The following is a 20,886-nucleotide window of genomic DNA, read 5'->3' as shown; positions in this document are numbered from 1 at the left end:
TATTCTCAAAAAAAGAGACTCATGTATTATAGAAAACTTTAGAGAATTAGAATAACATATTATTTGTTTTGTTTGTTTGAATAACATATTATTTGTTTTGTTTGTGTTGGGGTTTTTTACCTGTTTCTTTTTCTTTTTCTTTTCTTTTCTTTTCTTTCTTTCTTTTTTTTTTTTTTTTTTTTGCCATACCCAGGAGTGCTCAGGGGTTGCACCAGGCCTCTGTACTTAGGAATTACTCCTGGAGGTGTTTGAGGGATCACCTGGGATGCTGGGGATTTGCCATGTGCAAGGCAAGTGCCCTCCCTGTTGTATAGAATGCCTCTAGTGAAATTAGAACACTGAGCATGGAATTCAGTTTATGAATCTATTTTTTATTATTCCTCATAACTTGGGAAAACAAACCAGTGAGACTGGAAAACTGTTTTAGTAATTTTAATTTACACAATTAAATTGTGAGTTTATACACTAGAGTATGACTACTGTGGATGTGAGAGGTGCAGTGGTTCTTTATTCTCTCCATCATCGTTACAGCAAGGGCCAAAATAGGGATAAAGTTTCTCCATGAAAATGCTACTGAAGGTGTAAATGTGGGCCATGGTTTTAGCGTTGTAGAAGGATACTTGCCCTCCTTCGTAATCCAGGTATATTCCCACTTTGTCGAGGTTGTTACTCAGATGCAGGATGCAAGAAGGCAAATCGAGAGCCTTTAGATCATTTCGCTTTCTTAGTCTTAAAAGCCAGAATCCTTGCTCAGGAGTCAAGGGACAGCTGCCCTTCCGAATGATGGATTCTCTGACAACTCCGACTGTCCATTTTGTTTTCTTTGCTACTTCTACTTCCCAATACCACTTTCCAGATGTGAATCCTTTTGAGCCCAGCACAGCCACACTCGAGTCAAACCTCTCAGGATCATCTGGCATTACCTGCTTAAAGTCATCGTGCCACACACTGGTTCGGTTTTCGGAGATCACCAGATTTGGGTGAGCAGTTTTAGGATCGAGAGTTAGTGGAAATAGACCTAGTAAGAAGATAAGAAGACAAAGGAGGGAAAGTGGGTACATTTAAATTCTTATTGTAAAGACAGTGTTTAGGGACTGAAGAGATAGTACAGGAGATAGGGTATTTGCCTTGCATGTGGCCAGCTTACATTCAATCCCTAGCATCCCATATGGTCCCTGAGCCTGCCAGGGGCAATTTCTGAGCACAGATCCAGGAGTGACCCCTGAACACCGTTGGGTGTGGCTCAAAAAACAAAACACAAACAAAAAAGACTATGTATGTAGACACCCATACTTCATTTCTCCCCATGCACATATTAAATAAATAATTGCTCATACTCATCTTTATTGTTTTGGTATCTACATGTCTGTATTTTAGGCAGTTTTATATTTGTGATAAAACAGACTTTATTAAAAAAAAATTATACCCAGAACAAACCTGGGTTCGATCTCCAGCATCCCATATGTTGCCCCGAGACAGGAGGGTATGGCCCAAAACAAACAAACAAAAAAGAGTCTTGGACATTTATGAGGACCAGAGAGATAGCACAGTGGTAGGGTGTTTGCCTTGCATGCAGCCGATCCAGGAAGGATGGTGGTTCGAATCACAACATCCCATATGGCCTCCATGTCTACCAGGGCCAATTTCTGAGCACAAAACCAAGAGTAACCTCTGAGCATCGCCGAGTGTGACCCCAAAACCAATAAATAAATAAAAAGCAAACTATGCTCTAATCAAGAAAACAGTGCAAATACCATCAACCTTTACTGACAAGTGTGAAAAATATAAATGCTGATAGGCTAAGTATAAGGTGAATTTGTTCTAAGAAAACTTTCTAAAGAGAATATTTTAATTGTGATACTATATCTGTGGTATTCAAGATGTTTTGAATAAACCTAAGCAAAACCAAAATGGATAAATTTAGAGACAGAGAAGGCTGAAATAACTGACACAAAGTTTAGAGCACAGTGATTATAGTTTGTTTGTTTGTTTTTTGGTTTTTGAGTCACACCCAGCAGTGCTCAGCGGTTATTCCTTGCTCTGCTCAAAAAATCACTCCAGGGGTCTGAGAGAAAGCATGGAGGTAGGGGATTTGCCTTGCATGCAGAAGGACGGTGATTAGAATCCTGGCATCCCATATGGTCCCCAAGCCTGCCAGTAGAGATTTCTGAGCATAGAGCTAGGAGTAATCCCTGAGTGCTGCTGAGTGTGACCCAAAAAACAAACAAACAAACAAACAAACAAAAAGAAATCGCTCCTGACAGGCTCTGGGGACCATATAGGATGCCGGGATTCAAACCACCATTCTTATGCATGCAAGGCAAGCACCCTACCTCCATACTATCTCTCCGACCCCTGATTGTAGTATTTTTGAGAAAATTCCAGGTATGTTGGTTTTGTGGTTGACATCTCTGGGTCTGGTTTGGAGCCTGGTTGGTGCCTTCCCATCAACCTCCCCATGTCTCTGTAATTCTAGATGCCCCAGAAGCCACTCCTACTATGCAGAGGCTTCCATCATGTCTACACAAGTGGCCTATGCCACAGACTCATCTAACTCTTGAAAGAGAAGCACAACTAGCAGAAAAAACTCATGGACATACTATACAGCTGATGGCACAAACCACTCCTGTCCATATGAGATCATCAGCTCAGTTACACAGATCTCCAGTCATGGACTGCGTAGCTACTTATGCAGCCATGCAATACCCTCATAAATTTACTGACTTCCCAGTAGGAATACACCATGCAAAAAGTTCACAGGAGTTTATAATCTCAACAAACAATACCAACAAAAGAACATTTAACTAGGGCCAGAGAGATAATACAGTGGTAAGGCATTTGCCTTGCAAGCGGCCTACCTGGAATGGATCCAGGTGGCCGACTCTGCGCTCAGAAATCGCTCATGGCAGGCTCATATGAAATACCAGGATCAAACCCAACTTCGTCCAGAGTTGGCCACATGCAAGGCCTATCAATCTGGCCCTAGAAGCATGATTTTTTTTGTTTGTTTTTGGCCACACCCAACATCATTCAGGGATTACTCCTAGCTCTGTGCTCAGAAATCCCTTCCAGCAGAACTTTGTGTTTTGGATTTTTTGGGGTTTGGGTTTTTTGTTTGGTTTGGTTTGGTTTGGTTTTTGTTTTTTGGGTCACACCTGGCAGTGCTCAGGTTACTCCTGGCTCTGCACTCAGAAATCATTCCTGGAAGGCTCGGGGGACTATATCATATATCACTCCCCAATGATACCTGGAGAAAGAGTAGATTGCATTTCCCTCCATATCATATACTGGATAGGACCCTTGTACTGCCCTGGGTTCAGCTTTTTGGAGATAAGCTCTCTGAATGTCAGCACTTTCATTCCTTGCTCCAAGCTGCAAAGAACATAAATTATGTATTCTTAGATTTCCTCCACAGGCCGACAGAAGGATATTAATATTATAGGGAAACACTTACCTATCCAGAAGAGATGTAATGTCCTAAATGAGAAAAGGGAAAAGAAACATTGCTAGATATCAATTCTTCAACTTTAGGAATTTCTTTGTAATACTGCCCACTACCGGATCATCAATACTGGATCCTCTGCAGATGGTTCACCCATTACCATAATCTCTCCTCTCTCTCCTCTCATCTTGCACATGTCTTTTCTGATTGGCATCCTTCATCAAACCAAGATCTTACATTGCTCTAGTATTTATTGTTGGTTTTTGGTTTTGGCATCACACCTGGAAGCACTCAGGGGTTACTCCTGGCTCTACATTCAGAAATCTCTCCTGGCAGGCTCGGGGGACCATATGGGATGCCAGAATTCGAACCACCATCCTTCTGCATGCAAGGCAAATGCCTTACCTCCATGCTATCTCTCCGACCCTAGTTCTGGCTTTTTAAGCTTCCAAAGACTGATATAGTAGCTAAGACCTCTAAATAAATTAAGTTTCATAACAAATATTTTGTTTGTTTTTGGGTCACACCCGACAGTGCCCAGGAGTTACTCCTGGCTCTACACTCAGAAATCACTCCTGGCAGTCTCGGGAACCAGATGGGATGCCGGGATTCGAACCACTATCCTTCTGCATGCAAGGCAAACACCCTACCTCCATGCTATTTCTTCAGCCTCATAACAAATATTTACAAACACGTCAGTTTGTAAGTACTGAGATCAGTCAAAATTTTAACTTAGGGGACCAGAGTAGTGGCGCAGAGCAGTAAGACATCTGCCTTGCTGTTGCTAGCCTAAGATGAACTGTGGTTCGATCCCCCAGCACCTCATATGGTCCCCAAGCCAGGAGCAATTTCTGAGCTCATAGTTAGGAGTAACCCCTGAGCATCACTGGGTATGCTCCCCCCATTTTTTTTAATTTAGGTTAGAATATTTTGTTTTGTTTTGTTTTTGTTTTTGTTTTTGGGCCATACCCGGTGGTGCTCAGGGGTTACTCCTGGCTGGCTGCTCAGAAATAGCTCCTGGCAGGCACGGGGGACCATATGGGACACCGGGATTCGAACCAACCACGTTTGGTCCTGGATCGGCTGCTTGCAAGGTTGGAATATTTTCATTCTGAGAAACTTCAGATTTCTTATGGAGAAATACTATGTTTAATATGATTAAGGGGATTTTACTTTCTAGGAGACTGAGAGTAAAAATTTCTGCAAAACCTGGGACAAAAGTAGTCTCCTGATTTTCTCCTGATTTAAAAACACAATAGTATATTCTCTCCCACTTAGGGAAAGTCATCTACATCTTTTCCAACCCTTTTCCCCACCTCTAGCATAGCCATAAATTCCTCTGGTACAGAGACTTACTTTGAGAAAGTCAAAGGAGTTCTGCTGTTCGATCCGTGTTTGGATGCTCGCCAACATCTCCGTGGCTAGTACACACTGTTCCTGAAGCTGGTTCAAATTCAACTCCATCTCCTCATTCAAGGCTTTCCCCTCTTCTTGGAGTTTACTTAAAAGGACCTTTTCTCTGCTGTGCAGGAACTGATGCAGCTTTAGAAACTCCAAGGTGATGTGCTTCTGCAGCTCCATCTTGTTTTCCTAGAAACCTCCATGTTCATTATGATGGTAATTACTAAGAAGACTAGCACTTGGAGTCTACAGGATTAGCCATCCCACATCCTGAGAGACATACCTTAATGGGAAATCCATGCACATGGCTGCCAAGTATCAACATTCAAACTTACTAAAGGAGCCTTTTGGGAACAGTTATTCTGTCTTTCCCAGCTAGTTATTAGTGCAGGATGAAATATTCAAATGTGGTCTCTAGGTGCCTATAGCAATACTGAAGTATTGAAGCCTCAGTGAATATATCTGTGGGGTTACTCTAACATTGTAGAATGAATGATAATACAACCCCACCTGAAAGGACATCTTATATTATTAGATGGGGAATATAAAGAAGCTAGACAGATGGTCTTTATTCTAAATTAAAACAGGAGCTATGCTATGCCATTCCTGCTGCCAAGACAATCTAGAAGAAGCAGAAGATGGACGATGTGTGAAAGGCTGATGTTCATGACTGCTACATTTGCAGCTCATTTCTCAGGTGACTACAACATCCTCAGGGATGAGCCAGCTGAGCAGGTTGATATTACTAGTTTCTCAGTTCCTCAACATCCTCATTTTTTTTTTAATTTTTGGGCCACACCTGGTGATGCTCAGGGGTCACTCCTGACTATGCGCCCAGAAATCGCTCCTGGTTTGGGGGACCATATGGGATGCCGGGGGATTGAACTGCAGTCTGTCCTGGGTCAGTCGCATGCTAGGCAAACACCCTACCGCTGCACCATCGCTCCGGCCCCCAACATCATCATTTCTAGTGATTTTTATCTACTTGTTCTCTAAGTCACACTGAAGTTTTGTGGGTTTATTTTATTTATTTATTTATTTGGATTTTGGGCCACACCTGGCAGTGCTCAGGGGTTACTCCTGGCTCTACACTCAAGAATCACTCCTGGTAGGCTCAGGGAACCATATGGAATTACCAGCAATCCAACCCAGGTCAGGTGCATGCAAGGCAAGGGCCCTCCCTGCTGTGCTATCGCTTCAGCCCCAAAAGACTGAAGATTTTATCATACTCAATCATTGCACCATCTCAAAAGTCAGTTTATGTTCATTTACTCAGAGGCCCTTCTTGCAGCAGTTACTTGAATTCATTGAAACCTATTTATTGACTCCATTTTTCTCCATCAACTACATGTTCACTCTTACTAGCTCCTTTTCTATTATCCATCATTCGGATTGCATTCTTAAAATTGCTTTAAGGAGTCAGAGAAATAGTGTAGCGAGTAAGAAGGCTCTTGCCTTGCATGCAGCCAATTCAGGTTCCATTTGTGGCATCCCGTATGGTCCCCCGAAAACTGCCATAAATGTTTCCCGAGAGCAGAGCCAGGAGTAAGCCCTGAACACCGCCAGGTATGACCCAAAAACAAACAAACAAAAAATTTAGGATGTTGAGTAACTGAGAAACTAGTAGTATCAGCTGGCTCATCTCTGAGCCACTGGGTTTGACCCAAAAACAAAACAAACATTGTTTTAATTCTATCCTCATACTTTTCTATTTTTCCTTTTACTATTCTTGTCACTATTTCTCAATTTTATTAGTTTCATCTATTTGCACTCCAAAACTGATTTTATCCACCACCATCATCACCACCACCAGAAGAAGAAGAAGAAGAAGAAGAACAAGAAGAAGAAGAAGAAGAAGAAGAAGAAGAAGAAGAAGAAGAAGAAGAAGAAGGAGAAGAAGGAGAAGAAGGAGAAGAGGAAGAAGAAGAGGACGAAAGAAGGAAGAAGAAGAAGAAGAAGAAGAAGAAGAAGAAGAAGAAGAAGAAGAAGAAGAAGAAGAAGAAGAAGAAGAAGAAGAAGAAGAAGAAGAAGAAGAAAACAACGATTTTACGCCCTGAGTTTTCTTCCTTCTCATTCCACACTTACTTTTGAGGAAACATCCTATAGCTTTAACTCTTGTCTATATGATAACATCTAATTTCCAGTCTAGACTAATTTTTGGGTTCCACATTTATTTTGTTTGTTTTGTCTTGTTTTGTTTTGGGGGCCATACCTGGTGGTGCTCAGGGGTTACTCCTGGCTCTGAGCTCAGGAATCATTCCTGATGATACTTGGGGATCAAAGTCAGGACAGCCACATGCAAGGCAAATGCCTTCACTGCTGTGCTATCTCTCTGAACCCTGTGTACCACATTTCTATATTCAATTGTCTATCTGACATCTCTCCATCCCTTTCGTGTAATGTTATATTATACAGATAAAAAATTTTTGCAAGTGGTTAGGGACACATATAGTGGTCTCAGGACTTAATCCTGGCTCTGTGCTCAGGAATCACTTCTGCAGGGCTTGGTGGACCATATGAGATGTCAGGAATAAAACCCTAGTTGGCCATGTGCAATGCAATCACTCTACCTGTTGTACTATTGCTCTCCCTGTGACATATATTTGTAAATAGATAAAACCATGTCCTGTTTAAATCCTATAAATTTTATCATTATTCAATGAAGTTTAGCATTACTAACATTATCTACAAGGGACTTTCATGATCAGGCCCATATCTATTTCTTTAGTCTCATCTTGCCTACATAATCTAGCTCTTTGTTTAATATAGCAGCTAACTTCCTGTCTTGAAATTTTTCCATATGATTCTTTCCTTTTCATAGCATATTCTTCTTTAGGCAATTTTCTTAATATTCTCATGCAATTCATTTGCTAAGTTATATAACTCAATTTTTAATAGTGACTTTTTTCGACAGTACCCCTTCAATTCTCTAGATTATATTCTTCATTTACATGTTCCTATAGTATCCTACATATTTATTTATAGTAATTATTAGTTAATAGTTTACTATTATTGGTACAATTATTTCATTCACATCTTTCCCCTATCCTAATTTAATATAGTGTCTGGTATGCCTAATCTATTTCATATTTGTTGAGTGAAAGTTGGTTGGGGGCCCAGAGAGATAGCACAGCGGCATTTGCCTTGCAAGCAGCCGATCCAGGACCAAAGGTTTGGGTGTGGCCCAAAAACCAAAAAAAAAAAAAAAAGAAAGTTGGTTGGAATAGCTGAACTAAGAACTCTTGCAAAATGAACAAGAATCTTTGAAAAAAATCATTATTTTCATCTACCCTTTCCCTCAGTGTACATGTTTTGTTTTGTTTTGTTCAGATAGATGCCAAATCCTAAAGAAGACTCTTCTTCATAGAATAGTTATGATAAAATAGGATATACAAGTTAACTTTCTATCCTAGGAACTTATTTTCCAAGTCACTAATCATTAATATTTTCCTAGAGATCTTCTCAAGTTGAAATATACACAATTGTTGTACTTAATTTGAGAGAAGCTAGATAGAACCAGATGAGACAAATCAGCAATTTAAAGGAATTTAGTTCAGAAGTGATCTATTTGTCTATTCAAAGTACTCTAAGTTTTTCTGAAATTTTTCCTGTTTTTTAAAAAGATTAAATATACCCGGGGCTGGAGAAATAGTATAATGGGTAGGGTGCTTGCCTTGTATGTGACAGAATCGAGTTTGATCCCCAGCATCTTATATAGTTTCCTGTGCACCACCAGGAGTAATTCCAAAGTGTAGAAACAGAAGTAACACCTGACCAACTGCCAGGTGAGGCCCAAATACAAATAAAAAAAAAATCAGACAGATCACAGCTTCTCAACAATCACCAGTGAATGAACCATCAAAAAGGCCATTATAGGGGCCAGATAGATAACATAGTGGTAGAGCATTTGCCTTGCAAGCAGTCCTGGCATCTCATATGGTCCCCAAAGCCTGCCAGGAGTGATTTCTGAGCACAGAACCAGGAGTAACCCTTGAGCACAGCTGGGTGTGACCCAAAAAAAAAAAAAAAAAAAGGCCATCATATTGGGAGAAAGGTGAATCTGCTCTCTCTGATAACAGCTATTGGGAACCTACTTCATTGCCTTTTCATTCTACAGGGGTTATTCTTTTTTCTCTTTTCTTTCTTTCTTTCTTTCTTTCTTTCTTTCTTTCTTTCTTTCTTTCTTTCTTTCTTTCTTTCTTTCTTTTTCTTTCTTTCTTTTTCTTTCTTTCTTTCTTTTTCTTCCTTCCTTCCTTCCTTCCTTCGTCCTTCTTTCTTCCTTCCTTGCTTCCGTCCTTCCTTCCTTCCTTCCTTCCTTCCTTCCTTCCTTCCTTCCTTCCTTCCTTCCTTCCTTCCTTCCTTCCTTTCTTTCTCTTTTTTTTTTTCTTTTGGTTTTTGGGCCACATCCGGCGTGCTCAGGGGTTACTCCTGGCTGTCTGCTCAGAAATAGCTCCTGGCAGGCACGGGGGACCATATGGGACACCGGGATTCGAACTAACCACCTTTGGTCCTGGATCAGCTGCTTGCAAGGCAAACGCCGCTGTGCTATCTCTCCGGGCCCTCTTTCTTTCTTTCTTTCTTTCTTTCTTTCTTTCTTTCTTTCTTTCCTTTCTTTCTTTCTTCTTTCTTTCTTTCTTTCTTTCTTTCTCTTTCTTTCTTTCTTTCCTTACTTTCTTCTTCTTTCTTTCTTTCTTTTCTTTCTTTCTTTCTTTATCTTTCTTTCTTTCTTTCTTTCCCTTCCTTCCTTCCTTCCTTCCTTCTTCCTTCCTTCCTTCCTTCCTTCCTTCCTTCCTTCCTTCCTTCCTTCCTTCCTTCCTTCCTTCCTTCCTTCCTTCCTTCCTTCCTTCCTCTTTTTTTTTTTTCTTTTGGTTTTTGGGCCACATCCGGCGTGCTCAGGGGTTACTCCTGGCTGTCTGCTCAGAAATAGCTCCTGGCAGGCACGGGGGACCATATGGGACACCGGGATTCGAACTAACCACCTTTGGTCCTGGATCAGCTGCTTGCAAGGCAAACGCCGCTGTGCTATCTCTCCGGGCCCTCTTTCTTTCTTTCTTTTTTTTTTTTTTTTTTTTTTTTTTGGTTTTTGGGTCACACCAGGCAGTGCTCAGGGGTTATTCCTGGCTCCAGGCTCAGAAATTGCTCCTGGCAGGCACGGGGGACCATATGGGACGCCGGGATTCGAACCGATGACCTCCTGCATGAAAGGCAAACGCTTTACCTCCATGCTATCTCTCCGGGCCCTCTTTCTTTCTTTCTTTCTTTCTTTCTTTCTTTCTTTCTTTCTTTCTTTCTTTCTTTCTTTCTTTCTTTCTTTCTTTCTTTCTTTCTTTCTTCTTTCTTTCTTTCTTTCTTTCTTTCTTTCTTTCTTTTTCTTTCTTTCTTTCTTTCTTTCTTTCTTCTTTCTTTTTCTTTCTTTCTTTCTTTCTTTTTTTTCTTTCTTTTCTTCTTTCTTTCTTTCTTTTTCTTTCTTTCTTTTCTTTCTTCTTTTTTCTTTCTTTCTTTCTCTCTCTCTTTCTTTCTTTCTTTTCTTTCTTTCTTTCTCTCTCTTTCTTTCTTCTTTCTTTCTTTCTTTCTTGCTTTCTTTCTTTCTTGCTTTCTTTCTTCCTTCCTTCCTTCCTTCCTTCCTTCCTTCCTTCTTTCTTTCTTTCTCTTTCTTTCTTTCTTTCTTTTTCTTTCTTCCTTCCTTTCTTCTTTCTTTCCTTTTTTCTTTTCTTTTTTCTTTTTCTTTTTTCCTTTTTTTTTTTTTTTTTTGCCACATCTGGCAGCACTCAGTGGTCACTTCTGGCTCTGCACTCAGAGATCATTCCTGGTGGCCTCAGGGTACCATAGGGGATGCTGGGGATTGAGCCCAGGTCAGCTGTGTGCAAGGGAAACACCCTACCTGCTGTGCTATGGCTATGGCCACTACAATATTAATTTTTTTTTTTTTTTGGTTCACACTCTGCAGTGCTCAGGGGTTACTCCTAGCTCTGAGCTCAGAAATCACTCCTGTCAACTCGGGGACCATATGGGATGCTGAGGATGGAATACAGGGTCTGTATCAGGTCAGCAGCGTGCAAGGCAAACACTACCGCTATGCTATCATTCTGCTACCTACAGTGTTTATTTTTAAAGGCATAGGTCAGTTGCCACTTTGTGTATTTATTTTAATGATATATAACCTATATTACATATACCTCTCCACATAGCTGAAGTTACAAAGACAGAGTATTTTAGTCTGAACTCATAACCCTTCTCCCCTGCTTCTCACCTTGTAAGCTTCAATAGCATCACTTTGCATGTCTCTCAGGGACTGAAGCTCTTCCAGGTGTGCCTTCAGTTGGCTTTGAATAATGGTAAGCTTCTCCTGCAAAACCATATACAATTAACTGATGCTGATTTGGGAGGTAAGGGACAAAAGCAACCTCTCTCCCAGTATATGGAGGAGTGAGGGATGGTGGAGTGAGCTTTTCCTACAAAAGGTATTATCTTTTCTTAGTATAGATTTCTTTATATATCTTTCAGGAATTTTGAAGAAAATGATAAACTACCCAAAAGTGAAATTTTTACCACCATATTAGTGAATAGCAAGGTTTTAAAAAAGGTAATAGAATTTTTTGAGGGGGTTTGGTTTTTGGGCAACACCCAGTGACATGCAGGGGTTACTTATGGCCATGCACTCAGAAATCGCTCCTGACTTGGGGACCTTATGGGATGCCAGGGATCGAACTACAGTCCATCCTAGGCTAGCACAGGCCAGACAGAGAAGCCTTAGCACTTGCACCACTGCTCCAGCCCCAGATAATAGAATTTTATGATCTTTCTATTCTAGTCATATTGTGTGGTCTTTACTTTCACTTAGCATTGTTCTCAATTGGAATATTTGTTTTCTTCTGCTTATCTAAATTTAGATAACTGTTTTGTTTTGTTTTGTTTTGTTTTGCTTTTGTTTGGGGGCCACACCTGTTGGCACTCAGAGATTACTCCTGGCTATGCACTCAGAAATCATTCCTGGCTTGGGGGACCATATGGGACACTGGGGGATTGAACCACAGCCCGTTCTAGATCAGCTGCGTGCAAGGCAAATGCCCTACTGCTGCACCACCACTCAGCCCCTCAGATACTTTTTGATTTAAGCTTTCTTTCACCATATATTCCAACTGACTATAAATGAGGCTGGTGAAGTCGGATCCCAGGCAAGTAGAGAGCTTACAGATTCAAAAACCATTCACGAGTCACTTCTGGGGGAATATCTCCAACAACTCTTTTTTTTTGTTGGGGAAGGATATTTATTTGGTAGAGAAGGGATAGTTATAATGTGTCTCAGCCAATCAGGTTAGGAGGAAAACAGGATTAGTGCTCTGTTTAAGAGAAAAACAAGTTGTTTGGTTTGTTTAGGTGAGAAAAACAAGTTATTTGCTCTGTTAGGCTCTGTGTGTTTAGCTACACCTGACTATTGATCTCAAAACTTCTCTAAAATATCAACAACATATGACCAATTTAGTTTTTAATAATTTTTCATCTTATATACCATATTTTCCGGCATACAAGATGACTTTTTTTGGGGGGGGCCACACCCAGCGGTGCTCAGGGGTTACTCCTGGTTGTCTGCTCAGAAATAGCTCCTGGCAGACACGGGGGACCATATGGGACACCGGGATTCGAACCAACCACCTTAGGTCCTGGATCGGCTGCTTGCAAGGCAAACGCCACTGTGCTATCTCTCCGGGCCCACAAGATGACTTTTTTTTTTTTTTTTGGGCCACACCCGGCGGTGCTCAGGGGTTACCCCTGGCTGTCTGCTCAGAAATAGCTCCTGGCAAGCACGGGGAATCATATGGGACACCGGGATTGAACCAACCACCTTTGATCCTGGATCGGCTACTTGCAAGGCAAACGCCGCTGTGCTATCTCTCCGGGCCCCACAAGATGACTTTTTAAACCATGAAAAACTTCGTAAAAGTCGGGGGTCATCTTACATGCCAGTATATGGCATGCTGAAACTTACTCCAGCTTCAGGGACAAGTGATCCTCCCCCTTTTACCACTGCATCCCATACAGCTGCCAGGTGTCATCACTCAGTCCTCTGCTGGTCCTGATTCACCTTTCAGGGCACACAGATGAGCTGAGTTACTGAGTACTGCATCCCATCCAGCCGCCGGGTGTCATCGCTGTATGCAGCTTTCCATTGCTCAGTCCTCTGTTCAGCTTTTATGGGACACAGAGGAGGCGCTCTGCCTCCCTCTAGCTGTCATATTAATCACTACTCCCCAGCCAGCTGCTCTTGGAGGAGACCCTCGCTGCTCTCAATGTAGATCACAATTAAAAAAATCACAGTCAGGGGCCGGCACGGTGGCGCTAGAGTTATGGTGTCTGCCTTGCCAATGCTAGCCTAGGACGGACCGCGGTTCGATCCCCCGGTGTCCCATGTGGTCCCCCAAGCCAGGAGCAACTTCTGAGCTCATTGCCAGGAGTAACCCCTGAGCATCACAGGGTGTGGCCCAAAAACAAAAACAAAAACAAAAAAAAAAGAAAGAAAATCATAGTCACTGACTACAAATGACAAATGTAAAATGATTGTGGCATTCCAAAGTCTAGCATTATTAAACATATACTGTTAACCCTTGAGGATGCTACTCTTTTTCTCTTACATTTTTTAATTTCCATTTGCTGTGCGTTAAATGAGAGGTAGTCTTATACGGTGAATTTAGCTCAAACCCTATATTTTAACAGGAAAAGTAGGGGGGGGGTCATCTTATATGCCCAGTCGCCTTGTATGCCAGAAAATATGGTAGCTTCTATTTTATTCATTTTAAATTTGAGTAAAATTTAAGACTTTTAATCCATCTAATATAGTTATATACTACAGTGTCTGATAAAGTTCTGTTTTGGAAGAGATAGGTAAATTTTTGATTAAATATTTAGGTAAATAACCTCTTGACTGCCCCTTCCCCATATGGACAATTCTGAGCACATTGAATTCGCTAATTATCATCTGCATTAAAGGTGTGGGATTGGACTAGAGAATAAACCTTATAAAAGTTTTGCTTCAGCTTTGCCAAGGAATTGCTTATGACTGAGAGCTCACCTACCGTGAAGTATTGGACAGCATCAGAGAGCTGCAGGAAATCTTTAGACTGCCCCACAGACAGCCGAACATCTTTGCATTGAAAGCAAATCAGTTTCCCATCTGGTTTACTGAACAGTTTCAGGCTCTCTCCATGTTCTGGGCATTGTGGATGGCTCTTGAGTAAAGATAGCTTCTTCATCTTCTCTACCAGCTTCTCTAGTACAAGGTTGAATGTGCAGTTGTTATATGAACATAGCATGTTACACTCAGGGCAGCATGTTTCCCTTGTTTTCTGCTTCCAGAAATTTTGGATACAGGCCTGGCAGAAGTTGTGACCACAACGTAGCATCAGTGGTTCATGGAACCAACCATTACATAGTGAACAGTGTAGATCTGTAGTAAAGTCTTGTATATGCACTTTAGAGGGTTTCTGGTCAGAATCATGCAATTCAGTTGAATCTTCCAGATTCTTCTCAGAGGTGGAGCTGGTAGGTATCTTTGGAAAAGAAAAACTGAAATGGCTTTCTCTTTCACACCGCCCATTTCAGAAGTCCAGAATAATACTTACAGGCCTGGAGAGATAGCACAGCGGCATTTACCTTGCAAGCAGCCGATCCAGGACCAAAGGTGGTTGGTTCGAATCCCGGTGTGCCATATGGTCCCCCGTGCCTGCCAGGAGCTATTTCTGAGCAGACAGCCAGGAGTAACCCCTGAGCACCGCCGGGTGTGGCCAAAAATAAATAAATAAATAAAACAGAATAATACTTACTTGGCAGGGGAGATACCATGATCATGAAGGTGGTTTCCCCAGGGCAAGGCTTATCCATTGCACTCCAGATGTGCTGACCCCTGCAATTTCCCCAAATGTGGGAAACTCGATTGCATAATTAAAAAAAAAAAAGTCCAGAATAGTGTGCACCATTCCTAAAGAAACTGAGAATTTTACTCTGAACTTAAATCCAGAATAAAACACTACAATGTTTCTTTTGAAAATGATCCCTTAAATTCATTGTTTTCTAATATTATAGCTTCTATTTCCAAAATTGTTTAAGCTTTAAAGTGAAAGAAAGTGTGTACCCAAAGAAAGAAATGTGTTCATTATATACCCTTCCATCCATTCACTTTCTTCCTGAATCAGTTGGAAGTTTTCCTTTGAAACTTACATTCTACTAACTTTGTTGTTGTTGTTTTTCATTTTGGGGCCACACCCAATAGCACTCAGGGGTTACTCCTGGCTTTACACTCAGAAATCGATCCTGGCAGCCTTGGGGTACTATATGAGCTGGAGATGGAACCTGAGTTGGTCCAGGGTCAGCAGCATGCAAGGCAAACGCCCTACAGCTGTGCTATCACTCCGGCCCCATATTCTATTAGTTATTATCTTTGGTTTGTTTTGAGGCTAAATCTTGCATCGTTTAGGTGAACTCCTGTGTTCAGTCATCATTCTGGTTGTGTTCAAGAACCTAAAAAGTGTTAGGGATTGAATGTGGGCTTTTATATCATGTTTTATTGCATGAAAAGAAAGTGATCTAGTTCATTACACTATGTTTCTGGTCATAGTTATCTCTGAGTTCTAGTGAATATACAGTAGTATTTTATTTGGGGTTTTTTTTGTTTGTTTGTTTTTGGTTTTGGGCCACACCTGGTGGTGCTCAGGGGTTACTCCTGGCTATCTGCTCAGAAATAGCTCCTGGCAGGCATGGGGGACCATATGGGACGCCAGAATTCAAACCAACCACCTTAGGTCCTGAATTGGCTGCTTGCAAGGCAAACGCCACTGTGCTATCTCTCCGGGCCCGAATATACAGTAGTATTAAGCTGTGCCTTTAATCTGCATTTGCCTGATTACTATAGACATTGGATCCATTATTTATTTTGTCTTTGGTTTTAGAATATTTGTTGAATTATAATTTATTAAGCTAGTCTCTATTTTTGTGAGCATTTAGAAAGTAATCTTTGCCATTATAAAACCTCTGTAGTGAATTTAGCTAGAACATGTATCATATATTGCAGAATTGCTGAGTCAAAATATTTTTAATATTAAAAAATAAAAATAGCATTATTTGGGGCTGGAAATATATGAGGGGGTTAAAACATTTGTCTTGAATTCCTCTGACCCTAGTTCAAATCTCAGGCTTCACATTTGGGTCCTTAAACAATCTTAGGGGTCACTCCTCACTGGAATAGCTCTTAAGCAACATGAGGTATGGCCCCCCAAACAAACAAAAGATAGTATCATTAAACACTCAAAATTTAGAAGTATAGGGCCCGGAGAAATAGCACAGCGGCGTTTGCCTTGCAAGCAGCCGATCCAGGACCTAAGGTGGTTGGTTCGAAACACGGTGTCCCATATGGTCCCCCGTGCCTGCCAGGAGCTATTTCTGAGCAGACAGCCAAGAGTAACCCCTGAGCACTGCCGGGTGTGGCCCGAAAAAAAAATAAAAGATACATATAAAAAGGGGCCAAAGAAATAGCACAACAGTAAGACATTTGCCTTGCATGCATCCAACCCAGGACAGATGGTGGTTCAGATCCTGGCATCTCATTTGGCCTCCCGAGCCTGCCAGGAGCAATTTCTGAGCGCAAAGACAAGAGTAACTCCTGAGTGGGGACTGAAGCAATAGTATAGCTGATAGGGTATTTACCTTACACACAACTAACTGGGCTTGGTACCCCATATGGTCCCTTTAGAACATCCTGGAATAATCCCTAAATGCAGAGCCAGCATTAATCCCTGAGCATTGCCAGGTTTGACCTAAAAACAAAATAAAAAAAAACAGCTCAAGAGATGACTAGAGCATAGAGGGTCAGAGAGTACAGGTGGAAAGGAGCTTGGTTTACTTAGTTGCAGCCATTCCTGGTTCAATCTCCAGCACCACATATAATCCTGAGCACTGCTACAGGTGACTTATAAGTATAAACCCAGGAATAGAACCTGAGCTCTCCCACCTACTCTTAATTTAAACTCTATTATTTCATTAATAATCTCTGATTTAAAGGGTTTTGTTTGTTTTTGGGCCACACCCTGCAGTGCTCAAGGGTTACTTTTGGCTCTGTGCTCAGAAATCGCTCTGGGCAGGCTTGGAGGACCATATGGGATACCAGGGATCGAAACCAGGTCTGTCTCAGGTCAGCCGCATGCAAGGCAAACACCATACTGCTGTGCTATCACTCCTGCCCCTGCAAGGAGTGATTTCAGAGCAAAGAATCAGGAGTAACCCCTGAGAGCCACTGGGTGTGGCTCAGAAACAAAAAAAGAAAAAAAAATCATCTTGAGGATTGGAGAAATGATCAACAGACTGAAGGCATGCTTGTATGCAGTAGTTCAGATTTGATCCCTGGCACCACTTAGTTCCCAAAGCAACCAAGCAGAAATAGCCCCTGAGGCCTGCCAGATGAAATCTAAAGACAAATGAATAAACACTTTTTTTTTTTTTTTTTTTTTTGGTTTTTGGGTCACACCCAGCAGCGCTCAGGGGTTATTCCTGGCTCTACGCTCAGAAATCACTCCTGGCAGGCTCTAGGGACCATATGGGATTCTAGGATTCAAACCACCGTCCTTCTGCATGCAAGGCAAACGCCCTACCTCCATGCTATTTCTCCGGCCCCAAATAAACACATTTTTATACCAGGCTAAGTGGTAGTTCTATGGAACTGAAGAGGAAAAAAAAATCCCTATTTTCCACCTGCATTTTTGTTTTGTTTTGTTTTGGTTTGGTTTGGTTTGGTTTCGGTTTTTGGGTCACACCTGGCAGCGCTCAGTGGTTACTCCTGGCTCTACGCTCAGAACTTGCTCCTGACAGGCTTGGGGAGACCATATGGGATGCCAGGACTCGAACCACTGTCCTTCTGCATGAAAAAGACAAATGCCCTACCTCTATGCTATCTCTCTAGACCTCCACCTGCTTTTTTGGCCATATCCAGTGGTGCTTGGGAACCATACAGAGTCAAGAATAAAGCTAAGTTCCCATATGCATATATAGCAATCTCTCACACCCTAATATCCACCCTCTTAATATCTGATTAGAAGGGGCCAGATATATATATAATTTATATATATATAAAACAGATATATATCAAATATATATATAATTAGAAGATTAAACTCAGAAAAGTATGTCTGGGGCCAGCGATAGGGCATTTGCCTTCCACGCAGCTGACCCAGGACAGATACAGGTTTGATCCCCGACATCCCATATGGTCCCCTGAGCCAGGAGCGATTTCTGAGCACAGAGCCAGGAGTAATCACTGAGCACCATTGGGTATGGCCCAAAAAACCGAACAACCAGAAAAAGTATGTCCATCAGGGAATATGCAAAACAATAGCATTTTCAGACAATAAAACTATTCTGAATTTTTTATATTAGGTAATTTTTGTATAAAATAAAACTTGTGCATCCTGGGAGAGAGCCCCAGAGGCTGGAGCTCATACTTTTCCTGGATTTGACAACCAGCTCCACATCCTCTGAAGAATTCAGGAGGCATTTCTGAGTATGTAGCCATAAACATACAAAGTGATAAAAACTTGCAGGAAAATATTGCCAATTAAAGGCGATTTAAGAGAATGTTTGTCCACCAAGTTTTATTTACTTATTTATTTATTTGCTGCCTACTGAAGATTAACCTAAGATCTTACACATTCAGGATAAGTGTTCTACAACTGAAAAACATCCAGCCTCCTAATCGACCAGTCTCTGACTTCTCTTCTTCCTTCTCCCTCCACTCCTTCCACCTCTTCCTCCAACTCCTCCACCAACTCCTCCTCCTCCTCCTCCGACTCCTCCTGTGCTGAAGATTGAACTCAGGGCCTCACTTCAAGGCAAGAGGTCTACAAATAATTGATATTCTCAACCTCCACTAACAAGCTTTAAGTTTTTAATCAAAGGTCTCATATATTGCATACATATATCAAGTTTTCTTATTGAATTTGAATTAACTTCACTATTTTATTTTCTTTTGAGGGGAGTAGATGTTGAGCCAAACCTTGTCGTATTCAGGGTTTACTCCTGGCTCTGTGCTTGGAAATTCACTCCCACAATGTACAGGGGACCAAATGGTAACAGGGATTAAAACCAGCCTCTGAGTGCATCCCTGAGCATCACTTTGGTCCTGATTTTTCATTTTTCTTATAGTGACTAAATATTTTCCTTTGTCCATATAAAAATTGAGAATATAATAAATTTGTAAGACTATAACTATCTTGGGACTAGAGCGGTGGCACAAGCAGTAGGGCATTTGCCTAGTCCCATACGGTCCCCCAAGCAAGGAGTGATTTCTTTTTTTTTTTTTTTTTTTTTTTTTTGGTTTTTGGGCCACACCCGGTAACGCTCAGGGGTTACTCCTGGCTATGTGCTCAGAAGTTGCTCCTGGCTTGGGGGACCATATGGGACACCGGGGGATCGAACCGCGGTCCGTCCAAGGCTAGCGCAGGCAAGGCAGGCACCTTACCTTTAGTGCCACCGCCCGGCCCACAAGGAGTGATTTCTGAGTGCTTAGCCAGGAGTAGCCCCTGAGCGTCACCAGGTGTGGCCCAGAAAGAAAGAAAAAAATCAACAACAAGACAACTACCTTTATTTTAGCTGCCACTGTTTTAGTTCTAAAAGCATCTTGAAGGGGTGGAGAGATAGCATGGAGGTAGGGCATTTGCCTTGCATGCAGAAGGATGGTGGTTTGAATCCCGTGATCCCATATGGTTCCCCCAAGCCTGCCAGGAGAGATTTCTGAGTGTAGAGCCAGGAGTAACCTCTGAGCGCTGCCGGGTGTGACCCAAAAACCACATAAATAAAAAGATCTTGAAGAAAATCAGCTCACATGTTTTATTTTATTTTGTTTAGGCACCATGCTTAACAGTGTACTCCTGGTTCTGTGCTGGGCGATCACTCCTGTGTTGCATATGTGTACAAGGTAAGCACCTTACTACTACTGTACTATATCTCTAGTTCTGAGAAACTCAAGTTTAAGATTTTTTTTTTTTTTTTTGTGGTTTTTGGGTCACACCCGGCAGTGCTCAGGGGTTATTCCTGGCTCCATGCTCAGAAATTGCTCCTGGCAGGCACGGGGGACCATATGGGACGCTGGGATTCGAACCGATGACCTCTTGCATGAAAGGCAAACGCCTTACCTCCATGCTATCTCTCCAGCCCCAAGTTTAAGATTTTTAATTTGAAGCCAGAACAGTAGTACAGAGGGCCAAGCACTCTTGCATTTGGTCTCCCAAGCCCACCAGCAATGATCCTTGAGAGCAGAGCCAAGAGTACTAAGCCCTGAGCACTGCTGGATGCCCCTATGACTGCAATGTTTAACTTAACTATAAAATATGACAATATAATGAACAAACCAAGATAGGCTTAATAAAATTTCACATCAAAAATAAATATTTATGGTCATTGAACAGTAAAATTTTGCTAGTATTCATTTTAATTTTTCTCAGAAGTTTGTGATATATTTCATCACTTTCCTACAAACATATCATTTCCAATATTTTCAGTGATCTGCAATTCTGCAAAGAGAATTGCACCTACAAGCTAAATATGGCCCAAATTTATTTCATGTTTTAAAATTCATATCCCCTGATGTGATGAGTTTTAACACTATGTCTAGAAAACTAACCCAGTTAGACAGTGTATCTCACCTCCATGAAGTCCTATTAAAGTCAGCAAGGGACAGAGGCAGACTTCTGGACCAGAGCTCAAGAGAAACTGGAAGGCTGCACTCGGCCAGGAGCCTGGAGTCTGTTCATTTTCTGATAATGGACTCTGAGCATTACAGAATGAGAAGGGGCAAGGTCAGAGTGAAATCTGGATGATTCCGTGACAGTTTGTCAGTTGCTTTGATCGTTAGCTGAAGAGAAAGAGAACCTGGTTTGGTGTGGCCTTCTTGCTCATCCTTTTTGGGGTGTTAGTGGGGGAAAGGAAGACAACTTATATAGATTGGAGGTGGCATTCCTTATGGTTTTGTTTGGGGGCCACAATCAGCAGTATTCATGGTACTCAGC

General features: G+C 41.6%; 1 protein-coding gene and 1 non-coding gene across 2 annotated transcripts; one reads left to right on the top strand and one right to left on the bottom strand.

The window, feature by feature from the left end:
* Positions 1-476: 476 nt before the first annotated feature.
* Positions 477-20,529, bottom strand: TRIM69 (tripartite motif containing 69). The gene is made up of 7 exons (XM_049781700.1): positions 20,524-20,529; positions 13,915-14,388; positions 11,094-11,189; positions 4,799-5,032; positions 3,455-3,477; positions 3,248-3,372; positions 477-1,018 (listed from the first exon to the last, which is right to left on the bottom strand). The coding sequence occupies exons 1-7, from the start codon at positions 20,527-20,529 to the stop codon at positions 477-479; spliced, it is 1,500 nt and encodes a 499-aa protein (XP_049637657.1).
* Positions 14,654-14,816, top strand: LOC126021299 (U1 spliceosomal RNA). The gene has a single exon (XR_007499860.1). It is a non-coding gene; the product is annotated as a U1 spliceosomal RNA (small nuclear RNA).
* Positions 20,530-20,886: the final 357 nt, after the last annotated feature.

The sequence above is a fragment of the Suncus etruscus genome, chromosome 10 (assembly GCF_024139225.1).
Source record: "Suncus etruscus isolate mSunEtr1 chromosome 10, mSunEtr1.pri.cur, whole genome shotgun sequence".
Taxonomy (NCBI): domain Eukaryota; kingdom Metazoa; phylum Chordata; class Mammalia; order Eulipotyphla; family Soricidae; genus Suncus; species Suncus etruscus.
This window is presented reverse-complemented; position numbering and strand designations above follow the sequence as displayed.

Bases quoted from the DNA above. Each gene is read 5' to 3' on its own strand.
- TRIM69 (XM_049781700.1), bottom strand. The intron at 5,033-11,093 runs GTGAGAAGCAGG...GGAGGTTTCTAG, and splicing joins ATGCTATTGAAGCTTACAAG to GAAAACAAGATGGAGCTGCA. The intron at 3,478-4,798 runs GTAAGTCTCTGT...TTTCTCATTTAG, and splicing joins ACTCCTTTGACTTTCTCAAA to GACATTACATCTCTTCTGGA.